Genomic DNA, 15,147 nt, shown 5'->3' with positions numbered 1-15,147 from the left:
AACGCAAGACCTTAAGAGGAGAAAGTTTGAACATTTGGCAACTACTCCCTCCGTCCCATTTTGATAGTCCTGTTTTCCTTTTTTATTTGTCCCAAATTGTAATCCATTTTTCAATTAAAAAATATAGTTATCTTTTAATTTCTCTAAAATATCCTTATTTAATGTAGGTTGTTATTAAAAAGAACTAATTTTGCATGCTACGAGGTTATAGGTTTATCAAAATTTAACCCCAAAAAATGTACCATGCACAATAGCATGAAAACATGTCCGAAGTTTTGATAATGTTTAGATATATTTTATGTCCACGTCTTTTTCTTTTTTTTTTTTGTCCGAAACGAAACATTACACACACACCGAAACAATGAGAGACATGCAGCAAACATCAGCAAATCGGCCAGAAAGCAATCTAAGGGGGACCCACAAGAAATACCCATCAAGCCAAATGGTGACAAGAGGATACCCCTATGGACCTTAAACTCAGAGTAAATACCCCATAATCTACTGATATCCTCGTCAGTTAGTTGCTTTTGGTAACTTTTACGGCCTTTTTTTTTTATATAAAGTTATATTCAAAAAAACTAGAAGTGGGGAAATAGTAATATACTTGAGATTGTGGGGTACGTAGAAACTTGTTTACTTATTCGAACAGCTTGAGCTGGAAACTTTCAAGTTGAGCTGAATCATCGTTGCTAAAGTAGCCAGCACCTAGTTTCAAACAAGTGCCAAGGAGGCAAGGACACACTCCATGTTTGTATGGCTTAGAAACATTAGCTTTACCGTTTTGGAAAAATAGAAACATTAGTTTTTTTATTCGGAAGAATTTAGTAAAAAAACTTTTATAAACAAAAAAGTTTGATTTTTAATAGTTTTTTTAATAAAATTTTAATTAACTTGATGATTAAAATGTTTTATGGGTAGTTATGTAGGTGACATATGCCTACATAGTAAGGGTGAAGTTTAATTTTAGTTATGTTAGTTAGCATGATATGCAATCACGACTGATATAATTACATAATTAGAAGGGCGAAATTGAAAATTTTAAAAATGACGACAAAACAAAGAAATGTTTACACCAAATCTAAAACTCCACCTTTATGTATTGTAGGCGACCAAAGCAATTTTGGATTAGAATCTCCTACAATAGTTAGTAAGAATTGTACTATGCAATATATTTAAACAAACTAAATAAATCTAGATATTAAGATATATTCATATTATTTATACCTGCATTGCAAGTTGTATTTTGGCATTTTATTATATGAGACTCTACTATAATTATTACTAGTGCTTTTAATACATTCGATTCGATTTGCGTGCAATAAAAAAATAGGTGGAGTAATATTTATGATAAATGAATTTTATATAAAATTTTTATTGTCAAAGCAAACTTTAATTTCTTAATTTATTCGGATGGTAATGGTTACATTGGTAGTTGTAATGCTTAGAATTAGTTATATATGGGTAAGCGTCGTGCACTGATGTCGTGGGAGCAGACACATGCATTTGTACTATGGCCCCACATTTGAACAAACCACCGAACCCGGGCCAAGTACCAAGGCAAGCTAAGAGCCAAAGTTCATCACCATCTTCGTACAGAGCTCTTCTCCTCTTCCTTCCGGACATTTTCTTCCTCTCCTCCCCCATTACCCACTCTACTGCCGGTTTCTGCTTGACAAGCTGCCGCGGGTCCTAATTCTCCTATAACCTGCCACAGCCCAGCCTCACTTCTCTTTAAACTGGATCTGCCATTCTGCCTCTCCATCCCTTGACAATTTCATAGTACATGACAGCTTGTTCAACTGTGCATCTCTATACACGATTGACTCTCTTTATCGCACGAATTCTGGTCCGAAGGCGGAATGCTCAGGAGAAGTTTGGAGGTAACTCCATTTTTTGCTGATTAGGTCTGACACTTTTGTATGCTGTTAATTAATTGAGTAGTAATTATCTTGATTATCATATACATCACCAGTGTCATGTCTGTTATCATGATTTTTATGCGGTATACTGGTGCATGAGATAATGTAGAGCATAACTCCTGCTTGGTAGTATTTGTTGCCTTCTTTGATGACTGATGACTAAACTGAATGGACCGTCCAAACTACGACCATACTGCATGATTGACACTTAGAAAACAACGGCAGTACCACATTTTAATGAGGATTTGGACTTGTCAGTATACACTTAATTCGTTTAGGTCGATTCGTTTTGTCATACTTGTAATAATTTGAGTTTAACTGCTAGTAATTCGTTATTGATTTGGTTGTATAATGTATAAGTAAGACTCTGGTCGTCAACTTGGAATTGGAATATATATTGACTTTGGTCGTTTTATGGACAAAAATGAAATAAGGTATATTTTTTCTTGAGAAAATTGAACATAAAATTCCAAGATAAAATGATCTTTTAACTACTTGTATTTCTAAGATGAAACTCTGTGAATCATTTGAAAGATTCACATGAATAAACTCATACTTATTGGTTGGCGTGAAGATAAGAAGCACATGCTTACCACCACAAGTCACAAAGAAGGTTTGTCTGACAATGTGGCTGTGGAAACACGTTAAGAAGTTGTTCTCTCTAGAGTCCAACCCAAATATTGACATGCTAGTTGGAATTAATCTTTGCTCATCTTGCATAACTACTGTTACTAACCAATAACATCTAAAGACTGTTATTCTAACCTTGATTTGCTGACAGATTGAGTTGGCTTCTTGTTCATACGGTTATATTCTCACCATCGAACTGGTTATGCTAGTGATAATTGGAATTTTAACTCTAACCAGTAAATTCTTCCATGTTTTGCAATGAACACATAGGTCATTTAGCTAACCTTTTCATCATGTTTCAGCATTTAAAAGATACTTAAAGCTTGTTTAATGAGTTGTTCAAGATGTTAGTGAAAAAGCAAAGTTAAGAGAAAAAGAGGAGTCGTTGAAGTTGCAGCAATCATGGTCTTAACTTTGTATGTTTTGATGCTTAGGCTGTTGATACTTTCAGTAGCCCTGCTGCAGTAACATCAACTGTTGAATAACTTTAGAACATGATGGCTTCGGCTTCATAGTCCATAGTCCACAATTTCCCACTTTTTATTCAGATCTGAATTGACTACATATGAGGCATTCTTTGTTGTTTCCTAGTTTCAACTTTAAAATATTAATCTATACACAACTGTGCCAAGGCAATGCAGAACTTGCATTACTAAAATTAAGTATTACTGTTGTTTCTGGGTTTAAGCAGAGAAAATAGTATGAATTGCATTGCTCTGTTTTCTGCTCCTTATGTCTCACATGCTCTGCGTAAGAAAAACCTCCAACTCTCCTGCTAATACGTGTTTTATATTTGGATTTGGTTTTGTGAAGGAACTTCCAATACGTGCCTTTGTTAAAAACTCGAGAGGAACGTTGGCCACAAGTTCTTTCTGATCTACTACTGTGTGTAGTTCCTTGGTGGCTCCTTCATCCTCATTCTCTCTTTCTCTGGCTTAATTAGTTTTCCTTTAAGGCCTTAAAAATGAAGTTCCAAGCCATTGAGCATTCACTAAGGAAACATCAAACTAGAAGAAAAATACCAAAGATAGCCTCAGTTGTAGCCCTAACTATTCTGTTATCAGTTATCTCCATTTATTCCCCTTCAACACAATTCAATACGAAGAAAGCATCCAAACTTCCTTCTGAGTTTGATTCTGCGGAGGAACCAGTAAAGCCAACTGCTTCTTCAGGTGTCCTTTTGGAGGCATGTCGTAATGAGCATGATGGTTCTGAGCCCTGTAACCGCAGAGAAAGTGAAGTAGAGGACCGAAAAGTAACAAAAGAGGATGAGGAGGAGCCACCAAGCCTAAAGGGAGAGGAAGTTGAGGTTTCAAAATCAGCAGAAATAGAAGCACATGGATCACAAGAAGAAGAATACTGCAACTTATTCTCAGGGGAGTGGGTTCCGAACCCTGAGGCACCGTACTATACCAACTCTTGTTATGGAATTCAAGAACATCAGAATTGCATGAAATATGGAAGGCCTGACATAGAGTTCTTGAAATGGAGATGGAAACCAGATGGCTGTGAACTGCCTATATTCGACCCACACCAATTCTTGGAACTTGTCAGGGGAAAGTCTATTGCCTTTGTCGGAGACTCTGTGGCAAGAAATCACTTGCAGTCATTGATGTGTCTCTTGTCCAGGGTAAGTTCACTGTCACCTCTAAAAATATTTGCTAATTCGGCATATTGTCCGAGGTCTAAATTATTGTCCAAGATGGCCACTATCACCTCGTTGTTACATTGTTGTTTTCATTAATATCAGAAGATTGTATCTGTAGGGAGGAAAAAAAAGGATTGTGATGCTTTACGATGATTGATGGACACCAAGCAAAATATTTGATCGGTTGTTACTGGTTCCCTTGAATTCTTTTGCAACTGAGATTAAATGCATTTAGGGGTGCAAACGAATCGAGCCACTGCTCGAGTCAAGCTCAAAATATTAAGCTCATTAGCTCGCGAGCTTGAGTATATATATATATATTTTTTATTTTAATAGTAAAATTATATATATATCCTTAATATTTTTATTATTTATTAAGAAAAAAATATTATTTTATTTATTTTAAAAAAATAGTTATTTTTATTTTTTCGAGCTCGAGCCTTGCCTTAGTTTTATCGAACTCAAACTCGAGCTCAAGGCTTGACTCGATTGGACCAAATCTCGACTCGACTCGATTCGTTTGCACCCCTAAATGCATTAATGTCACCTTTGGCATAAGATAATGCATATCGGTACTGAAATCCTAATTAATGTCGAACCTGAAGTGCTACCTAATTTCATACATCAAAGAAATCATTGCTATCATAGTACACACAAGTAAAGGATGTAGTACGTTACACAGACACACCCTAAAAAGGAAGCCTTTTTTTTTTAAATTGGGGGGGGGGGGGGTGTGTTGTGTGGGGGTGTAGGAGAAGCTTATTGTTGTCCCATTTGATTTTGTGTAAATTAATTTCTCTCGTTATGATCAGATGGTGAAATTAAATCTTTTCACTTTATTTCCAGGTGCTTTATCCTCGAGAAATTTCAAATTCAACTGATGAGAACAGGCAATGGGAGTACCAAGGATACAATTTTAGAATGTCAATCTTTTGGGCTCCTTATTTGGTAAGGTCAGTTGAGATAACTGGTCCCCAGGACAGGACCCGTTCTTTTAGTCTATATCTTGACGAGTTTGATGAAAATTGGACAACCAAAATTGAAGAATATGACTACGTTATCATCAACGCTGGCCACTGGTTCTTCCGACCAACCATGTTCTACGAAAAGGGCAATTTGGTCGGCTGCCAATATTGTCCACGGGAGAATGTCACTCGCTTGACAACATATTTTAGCTATCAAAGGGCTTTCAGAACAGCATTTAGAGCCATTAATAGTCTGCAAAATTTCAAGGGTGTAATATTTCTGAGGACCTTTGCTCCCTCGCACTTTGAAAATGGAACTTGGGATAGCGGTGGAAACTGTCCTAGGACCAGGCCTTACAAGAGAAATGAAGCCGTCTTAGAGGGATATAATTTAGAGTTGTACAAGATCCAATTAGAGGAACTTAGAATTGCGCAGGAAGAAGGAAGGAAACGAGGATTGAGGCTTAGGTTATTTGATGCAACGAAAGCTATGCTGCTGAGACCGGATGGTCACCCCAGCGTGTATGGCCATTTGCCAGATCAGAAGTTGGAGTTGCCCAGAGATTGTGTGCATTGGTGTTTGCCTGGACCGATCGACTCGTGGAATGATGTTTTGTTAGAGTTATTAAGGAGGGAGGAATCAGACAAACCAGTTACCTAATTAGTAGTATTCTGTCGGTCGCCGAATGAAATGACATTTGATTATCGAAAGATTTAAAGAAGAAAAAACTGCTTACAGTCATTGAATTCATTAGGGAGCACAAATTGACAAAAGCCATGCCGCCAGAAGCTGTATGGTTTTTTTTTTTTTTTGGGGTCAAGCAGAGAGGGTAGGCTTAAAAAGCCGGGAAAAAAGAAGAAGGGATATTTGAATTCAAGATGTGTAAGGTTTGAGGTCTCAAAAGTTGGTCACCTCCTGTATGGATTCTTTTTGATTTTATGTTCAATGCTTTCATTTATCTTTACTTTTTAAGCCGTAGGTGGTTGGTGGTTCCCCCTTTCCTTTCTCTTTCTCTGAAGTTGGCAATCTGATGTATATACATTGAATAATGCCGTTATTAGTTGACGGATTCCAGTGGCTTTGATAAGTCAAAGGACATATTAAAACTCTCTTAATTCTTGTTTTATATTGCTTGGTATTTTAAAGATTTGTCAAAATACTTACACAACATGGGTAGAATTGAGAGTGAAAATACCTAAATTATAGGAATCAAGAGAGAGAATAATAATTATAGGAAAACTAGTAGTTCATAGTTGTCTATATAGGTTTGGAGTCGTATGTAATTGTGTGTAATTGTCTGTAACTTTTAATTACACCTTTTGCAGCCCTTCTAATTTTCAACTATGGATGATTTTACATACTCCTATTTGTTAATTATGAGTGCAGAAAGATTATTATTATTTATACAAGTTAGAGAGAGAGAGAGAGACAGAGATGAAACATTAGAGAAATCATAATTTATTGTTTGGCATGGGGTTGGGCTTCCTCTGATAAAGCGGCAGGATACTTGTACCTAGGCCTCGTCAGAGGGCTTTCATAGAATAAAACAGCCTGCATACGCCGGCGTTCGTGCATAGGACTTGTTGGATGGATTGGCGGCCATTGAGCATCGGACTTGTTCCTGCGAGACTGGGCTAGCTGTTTCCCCCACTTCGCAGCTGCTTAGTCGATTGATTACTATTTTTTTGCTCGATTCATCTTCTTCCTGGGGGCGCCGCATCGCTTTAGGTATGTCCTGTCCTTTTTCTTTTGCCCCTTCGAATTTGATCTGCCAACGAAGCTTGTCGATTTTGTATTACATTGCTATGGTGAGATCTTGGAAACTATATACGGATTTGGCGATTATACGAGGCCTAACTAATCCAATCAGTTATGAATGAATGGTTGAGCCGCGCCGCAAAAATGGTTTTGTTTTGACTTAGAGAAGAAGCTTTACCTATTCTTTCTTACCTTTCTAATTACAAGGACAGCAAAACTTAAAACATGCGCACGTACGTACGGATACAAAGAAATTCTTGTCGACCTTTTCTAGGCACGTTCGCCCGTTGAATTCTGTTGAGTTCGATAAATGGAAGGTTGTGGATTGTCTGTATTCAATGTATACATTTTTTTTTGGTTACCTTTGAAATCATAAATCATAATAGTAACAGGAACCTGAACTTGTGAATGCCATATGGATGGTGAACAACCATTCTTTGATATATATATATATATATATATATATATATATATTTGTTCAATTGTTATCATCTATATCTACTTCTACTCTAATTTATTCTGGGAGTAACCCAACAGGGTACGAAAAATTGATTGGAATCATCGAATCATATGGTGCATCATGCACCCATATGAATTTAAGGAAAATGACAGTAAGTAACAATTTTGATAGGAGGTAACCTCCTATTCCATAAGGCACGTGGTGGCTAACTACTCTAGTTATGCTACAGTAAAATTATATGCTGCACAACCATTCTTTGATACGCTGCACTAAAATTATAAATTTTTTGTTTCCATTCTTGAATCCTGCGGGTTTAACTTTTGAGCCGGCCAGGCAAATAATATGTGTATGCAGTAAGTAGACAAAAATTTTATTAGTAGTAGTAGTATTTACTTGCAGTCATATTTTAAGCTGGAGTAGTACTTGGGAACCCCGGCTTAAATGGCCACACTAATTTCATCTTTGACTAAACGGGGATGGTTTTGAGTTTCAAGTTTCAACATGTCTGTTCTTGCAGCGGCAGAGGATATTTAATGCATATAAACATATGTGAGAAAATAGTTTTTTTTTTCTATTTACCACTCAACTCAATACTTCCTCTCTCGGAGAAGTTTATTAATCATGATCTCGACATAAATAAATATCTTTACAACAATCAAAACTCTTTTGCTCTTTTCAACTGAAAACAATACTTTAACACATTATATATATACATATATATATTCAACATGAATTGATAAATAAGAAACAAATTTAATAAGTAAGTAATTACTTAGTATAATACTCAATTACTAAATAATAAAATTATTAAAAACTTAATTTGACCTAAAACCTGCTAAACAATAATATAATATAGAAACTACTATAATTATTAGGCTTGATTTAATATATGGCAAGACAAATTGTTGCTTTTGTAGCATGTACGAGTGAAGGCCTTTAATTTTAGTGGTGCTGTCTCGTTGAAGTTCGTATTTTTTTTTGAGCAGATTGAAGTTCGTAAGTATTCCTTATATCCCCTGTACTGCTGCAGCCTTCCTTCTGTTCCCCTCTCGACCTTTTCTAACCAAGTTAGAGTTACGGCTTTTACAAACTTAAACCCAGAAGAAGCTCCAAAACTAAAAGCCGCAAAGCCTTCCTTCTGTTCCCAATCCTTCTCTTTATTGGGGAAAGGAAAAGTCAATATTTGGAAAAGTTGAGTCGCACCGTTTATTTTCCCCCCTCCTGTTGTGTTATCGTCATTGAAGTTATGAAACGCCAAGCCGGTGAGCTTTCCTTACAGCTAAAGCTAAGAAGGATACCTAAAGTAGCCACTTTCCTCATCGCCATAACTATTCTTTTGTCTCTTGTCATTTCTGTGTATTCTCCTCCTTCATTCTGGTACAAGCTCGGTGAAATATCTGAAGCAACCCCTTCTCTCGAGGAGTCAACGATAAGGAGGCCTAAAGATCCCGAATGGCCGGAATCTAATGATACAACGAAGTCCAAAGAAATTCTAGGCGGCGATGAGCCCGGAAGCCAAAAAGCAGCACAAGAAACAGCAGCTGCCGGCAGCACCACGTCCTCATCAATTCCAAGCCCAAGCTCTCCTGCTCAGATTGATCATAGTTACAACAGGACAAATTCCCAGAATCCAACAGGTACTACTCAAGAAAACTACTGTGATTTGTTTTCAGGGGAATGGGTTCCCAACCCAGAGGCGCCATATTATACCAACGCCACCTGTTATAGGATTCAAGACCATCAGAATTGCTTGAAATACGCAAGACCCGACACGGGTTTCTTGAAATGGAGGTGGAAACCAGACGGGTGCGTGCTGCCAATCTTCGATCCCAACCATTTCTTGGAGCTGGTCCGAGGAAAGTCCATTGCCTTTATTGGAGACTCTGTCGCAAGGAACCATATGCAGTCATTGATCTGTCTCTTGTCCAGGGTAATTAAGTCCTCCCCAAACTGTTCACTATTACGATCTCTGATCTTCTTAATTAGTCTTTATTTAACCAATGGTCCTCACTGTTTTCAGTATGAGTAGAACTTTTTCTGTCGCCATTTCTGCTAATCTCAACGGAAAGGGGTCATTAGAATTTAAAGTCCATTTGGCCTAGTAGTTGTCCCTAATCCTTGTCAGGTGACGATGTCTCATGTTCTGGCACCCAAATGGTTTTGAATGCTTCAATACGGTTTAATTAAGACTTCAAAGTGAATATTCGTCGCATTCCTTTGGTTCGGTGAAAACGGTTAAGGTAATCAGCACCTACTGTTGAAGATTTATTGCATTTCCTTGGGAAGTTGCGGCTTTGATAGGCAGTTGCCGGTTAATTTTGGGTTTTTGAAACAAATTGAATGGCTGAGGAGTTTAGGATCTTCTAGTAAAATCACATATAGTGACTTGGCTAGCATCCCTTTTCTGGCTTCTGACATTTTAGAAGCTTATCCATACAAGACATTTGGCTGCCGTAGTCCATGGATCTTTCTTCTTAATTTTGTCAGGATTACATCTAGGAGCTGTAATGAACCACCTGCGTAAATGATCTGAATTACAAATCTGGGTCAGGCTAGCAAGGCAGGATCTAGAAATGTCGACCATCCACTTCAGTATTCTAAGTTTAATAACTCTGATTATATATCAAAAAGAAACGGAAAGATTATATAATCTCTTTTTACATCTAATATGGTAAATAGGAAATACGCACTTTCGAGATGATGATGGCTATCGTCTAGATGGCAGATTGTTTCTAGTAAAAGCTCGAATTGATTTCTTCTACCAAGACTGAGACAGAGTAAACATTGAGAATGTATCATTCACACAATTCAACCCAAAGAAAATACCTGGCTAATCAACCAACCAACTGGAAAACATCATTAGTTTATGCTCTGTGGAAGTTGGGATTAAACATCTTTTCGTGTATATCCAGGTTCTTGATCCTCTGGATGTTTCTACTGGGAATGATGAGAACCAGCATTGGGTATACAAGGATTATAACTTCAATATTTCCATCTTTTCAGCTCCGTATCTGGTAAGGTCAGAAAAAACTGATCCCAACGACGTCACCCGCCCCTTCAATCTATATCTAGATGAGTTTGACGAGGACTGGACAACAAAGGTTGAAGGGTACGACTACATTGTTATTTCAGCTGGCCAATGGTTCTTCCGGCCAACCATTTTCTATGAAAATCGCACTCTGATTGGCTGCCTCGCCTGTCAACTGGACAATGTTGCTCACTTGAGAATGAACTTTAGCTATGAAAGAGCTTTCAGAACTGCTTTCAGAGCCATTAACAGCTTAGCAAATTTTAAGGGCGTGACATTCCTCAGGACCATTACCCCGTCACACTTCGAAGGTGGATCTTGGGACAAAGGTGGAGACTGTGTGAGAACGATGCCTTATAAGAGGAATGAGGCTGTCTTGGAGGACTACATGGTAGAAATGTACGAGATTCAACAGCGGGAACTCAGAATCGCACAAGAAGAAGGAAGCAAGAGAGGTTTGAAATTTAGGTTGCTAGATGCAACACAGCCCATGTTGCTAAGACCGGATGGTCACCCAAGTAAATATGGCCACTGGCCAAATGAGAAAATGGCTAATGATTGCGTGCATTGGTGTTTGCCTGGACCCATTGACACGTGGAATGACTTCTTGCAAGAGTTAATCGAAAGGGAGGAAGCAAGAAAATCATTGGTATAGGAGTAGTATTTGGGTATAATTCCTGGATTTCATTTCGCAGAAACAGTTGCCGCAATTGGCCAGCCACAGCTAGTCAGCTACAGCCACATATACCAAAGAGATAATTTCAAGGAGACATTCATATTTTTTCCATCGTTTATAGTGCTGTTTTTTTTTTTTTCCTTCTTTCTCTAAACTGTTCTTTAAAGATTGTTTGTTCCCTTCTCTATCGGAAACTTCTCTATCGGAAACACCAATACCGTTCAGCGACTTGGATTTGTATCATCTATAGCAATTTTTTCACAATCGTGAAATTCCAGTGCACTACGTTATAAAAATCACTGATCATGATCTACAGTTATCTGATCAGTGCGACCCTCAGTTTACATACACGTCCATTATAAGAAAAATGTTCATTAAAGGCAATCGATTAGCAATGGATGCTAATTGATCACCCATGCATCCACTCATGGGAATAAAGGCCGAAACACTTCCTTCTATTAAACGTCACAGATTCTAGCTGTAAATGATTTGTTGATTTTCTAAAGAATGTGTTGGTTCTATTGCTAGAGGATTTTTTTTTTGTTTGGTGGGGGGGGGGGGGGGGGGGGAGTACTAATGGCTGTCTTGATCAGCTTCGGTGCAAGAAGTAACTCATTTGTTGTTGACTTGACAAGCATTTTAGCACTTAATCTAATCATACATGTTCTTTTCAACCATAACTCATTTGTTGTTGACTTGACAAACATCTTAGCACTTAATCTAATTACACATCTTTTTCCATCCATTACAGACTATCTGTTTGCCCTGTGATTCTTCACATGTTCCATTAATGTCTGGTAGGTGGCATATTATATTAGGTGTTAAAAGATGTGTAACTAAATTATTACTTGATGATAAAGAGTAAATCACAAGTTCTTAGGGCAACACGACATCATATTTCCGGGAAATCGAAATCCAACTGTATTCGGAAATAGAGAATCTGGAAATTGGCAACAACTTGACTTTTCCATACAAAAGAAACAAGGGACAACCAAATTGTACGCGATTAAGACAGGGGATAGTCATTGCCCTTTTTTGTTTTTTAATATAAGGGAAAGGATAGTCTTTTTTGCATTCTCTCTTTCAAATCATTGAATTCATTTTTTTTGGTTCTTTTCTTTCTTTAATATTCATTTTCACTCATTTGTCAGCAGCTCCCTGAGTGAAGAACTCAACTCATCAATATATAGTTGATGCCTAGCATGACATTTTTTATGAGTTCTAATAATATTAACGTGCAAGGCTGTAGAATTAATGGGAGAAAATAAAATACATGGGAGAGAAGAGATGAATAAACGTAATTACTGACAATAATTTCTTTAATATCTCAAACGAAAGAAGAATAAGAAACTAACAAGTTGGTAATTTATATAGTATTTAACAAGTAGCCGCCTATCTATGGCTGACAATGCTTGAACAATTAGAAATTACCACACGAGTAACCGTTTAATAAAATATCAATTACTCAACTAAAAAAATTACTAAAAGCATGACACTAAAGAAACTACTAAAATACGAATAAAACAAATTTCTGGAAGCTTGATTTATTTTGCTCAACCGGGTTATCATTGGGGGAAAGAATAAAATAAAAGGAAGCAATTCATATCGAACGTCTTTGTTGTTCTTTTATAAAGGAGGCGAGAAGATGCCTCGTTCCAGCCAGTGGCTTCCTGCTTTCGCCTAAACTAAACGGTGTAATTTTGTGACAAATGTCAATCCCTCGCGATTCGACAGTGAAGATGAAGGGGACAATCGATTGGTGCAAGCACATAGTAATACGATGCCCAGTACAAACACAAATTTTATACGCAATCCACAAATATTGACCCTAGTTGCTGTTGTTGCAGACAGACTTGTATCATTCTCTAATTCATCCGACAACGCTCGGTTTGATGGTGTTTGCGCTAGAATTAGTCTCGTCGGTTGAGATTAACGTTTTAACAAACTAACACGAGCATACGCATATGCAATTTGCACTCCCAAGACGAGACGAAGGCCAAAAGAGAGGACCAAAGCCACCACTTCAGATCAGAGTCGGGGCAGAATGCTTCCCCTTTCCAATTCCTCGTCACAAGTTAAGGACCGCGGTGTCCATGGGAATCCCAAGCGTACTATTACTGCGTTCGATTTCAAGAAGGCGTTTAATTTTGTCCGCTCCCATGTTTCTTTCCACCAATTCGCATGGGCCCTCATTCTTTTTCTCTTGGAATTTTGTATCTTCCTAGCCTTCACTGCCACCACTCGTGCTCCCAGTCCTCCCACAGCCGCCGACCGATTGTCGCCCGTCCGTCGTCCCCAGCTCCAGGGGACGCCGCCGGAACAGGTTAGTCAACAGCTGCTGGTTCCTCCCCAGCATCCCGATGACCGAGCACAATGCAAGTATGGAAGGGTTTATGTATACGACCTTCCTCCAATTTTCAACAAGAAACTGCTGGAGAATTGCCAGGATTTAGACCCCCGGAGATCCCAGTGCGCGGCGGTGTCCAACGACGGGTTCGGACCAAACGCCACTACGCTCGCCGGCACGGTCCCGCGAGAGCTCGCTCATGCTTGGTACTGGACCGACCTTTTCGCCGGCGAGATTATCTTTCACGCTCGGATTTCCACCTACAGGTGCAGAACCATGGAGCCAGAATCGGCTGCGGCATTCTACGTGCCCTTTTACGCTGGGCTGGCGGTTTCCAAGTATCTGTTCACAAACTACACTGCGAAAGAGCGCGATGCTCCGTGCCAGAATTTGCTCCGGTGGATCAAGGGCCAACCGCAGTGGAAGAGATCCAACGGTTCGGATCATTTTCTTATGCTGGGGCGTAGTTCGTGGGATTTTAGACGGGCCCGCGATGGAGACTGGGGGACTAGCTTCCTCCTCATGCCCCTCATGAGACAAATGTTCCGCTTAACGATAGAAAAGAGCCTTGGGGACCCACTGGAAGTCAGCGTACCCTATCCCTCCGGATTCCATCCCCGGACCACCTCGGAAGTTGGGCAGTGGCAGGAATTTGTTCGGAGTCGTAAACGGTCGAGCCTCTTCACGTTTGTTGGGGGAAAACGCGGGTATATCAAGAACGATTTCAGGGCTTTGTTGCTGGATCAGTGTTACGAGGAGTCGGATTCGTGCAAAGCTGTGGACTGTGCCAAGACCCCATGCTTGGACGGCGCTTCCTCGGTCCTGGAGGCCTTTCTGGACTCGGACTTTTGTCTGCAGCCCAGGGGGGACTCGGTCACCAGGAGGTCCACGTTCGACTGCATGCTGGCCGGCTCCATACCCGTTTTTTTCTGGGAGGGAACCATTGGGGGCCAGTACGAGCTGTACATGTCTGATCAACCCGAGTCCTTTTCGGTCTTCATCCACCGGAATAAAGTGAGGAACGGGACTTCGATAAGGAAAGTGTTGGAGGGATACAGCAGGGAAGACGTCAAGAGGATGAGGGAGAAAGTGATTGACATGATCCCGAGGATTTCGTACGCTTTTCCAGCTGCGGAGGGAGGGTTGGGCAATCTCAAAGATGCCTTCGACATAGGCGTGGAGGAAGTGCTAAGAAGAATAGTAAAAACTGCCAAAATCCATACGGGTCGGGACCCGTATCATGAATGAGATCACGTTCCCAGAGTAAGTCGATGGCTACGGACGACAACGACCCCCGCCGCCGGGGGGGGGGGGGTTGCACTCAGCAACTCACGGCTCTATTTTTTCTTCTTTTTCTCCCATACATACTTTGATTGTTTTGTTCAATTACTTATTTTTTTGTCTCTTTTTTCAAAGTGAATTTGTAACCATTTTAGAAAAGGATGTATGAGAGACATCACACTCGCTTTTAAGGGATAGATATTTTTTTTCAACAATTCTCAAGTTTCTTCCAATACCTTTAAATCCTTCATTAGTTTCTAGATTGATTGAACACGTATTCATTCATAACCTACTCAGCAACGCGTGCCATTTTCAAATGGGAAAGAAGATTAGAGGTCGATTGGTCACTCCTTTGAGAATATGAAAACAAAAATCTCCCAACTATGAATCCTTCCTCGTTTTTTCCCAGTGCCGTTGATTTCGTGCATAAAGCT

The 15,147-nt window shown here is 39.3% G+C and overlaps 3 protein-coding genes across 4 annotated transcripts; all 3 read left to right on the top strand.

Moving 5' to 3' along the window:
- Nucleotides 1-1,506: 1,506 nt before the first annotated feature.
- Nucleotides 1,507-6,127, top strand: LOC113701780 (protein trichome birefringence-like 19). Of its 2 annotated transcripts, none has more exons than XM_027222573.2 (3): nt 1,507-1,880; nt 3,363-4,179; nt 5,044-6,127. In XM_027222573.2, exons 2-3 carry the CDS (start codon nt 3,514-3,516, stop codon nt 5,821-5,823), a joined length of 1,446 nt encoding a protein of 481 aa, XP_027078374.1. In that variant the 5' UTR covers nt 1,507-1,880; nt 3,363-3,513; the 3' UTR covers nt 5,824-6,127. The 2 variants fall into 2 exon arrangements, with proteins under 2 accessions (XP_027078374.1, XP_027078375.1); XM_027222574.2 differs by having other exon boundaries at nt 1,507-1,904.
- A 2,153-nt stretch (nt 6,128-8,280) lies between these two features.
- Nucleotides 8,281-11,313, top strand: LOC113700353 (protein trichome birefringence-like 19). The gene is made up of 2 exons (XM_027220782.2): nt 8,281-9,311; nt 10,294-11,313. The coding sequence occupies exons 1-2, from the start codon at nt 8,628-8,630 to the stop codon at nt 11,062-11,064; spliced, it is 1,455 nt and encodes a 484-aa protein (XP_027076583.1). The 5' UTR covers nt 8,281-8,627; the 3' UTR covers nt 11,065-11,313.
- A 1,121-nt stretch (nt 11,314-12,434) lies between these two features.
- LOC113701366 (xyloglucan galactosyltransferase XLT2) lies at nt 12,435-14,928 on the top strand. The gene has a single exon (XM_027221981.2). It carries the CDS (start codon nt 13,130-13,132, stop codon nt 14,678-14,680), a length of 1,551 nt encoding a protein of 516 aa, XP_027077782.1. The 5' UTR covers nt 12,435-13,129; the 3' UTR covers nt 14,681-14,928.
- The last annotated feature ends 219 nt before the right edge of the window (nt 14,929-15,147 follow it).

Source organism: Coffea arabica, chromosome 7e (genome assembly GCF_036785885.1).
Source record: "Coffea arabica cultivar ET-39 chromosome 7e, Coffea Arabica ET-39 HiFi, whole genome shotgun sequence".
In the NCBI taxonomy this organism is placed as follows: Eukaryota; Viridiplantae; Streptophyta; class Magnoliopsida; order Gentianales; family Rubiaceae; genus Coffea; species Coffea arabica.
Note: the sequence above shows the minus strand (reverse complement) of the source record. Positions and strands in the feature narration are given on the sequence as shown.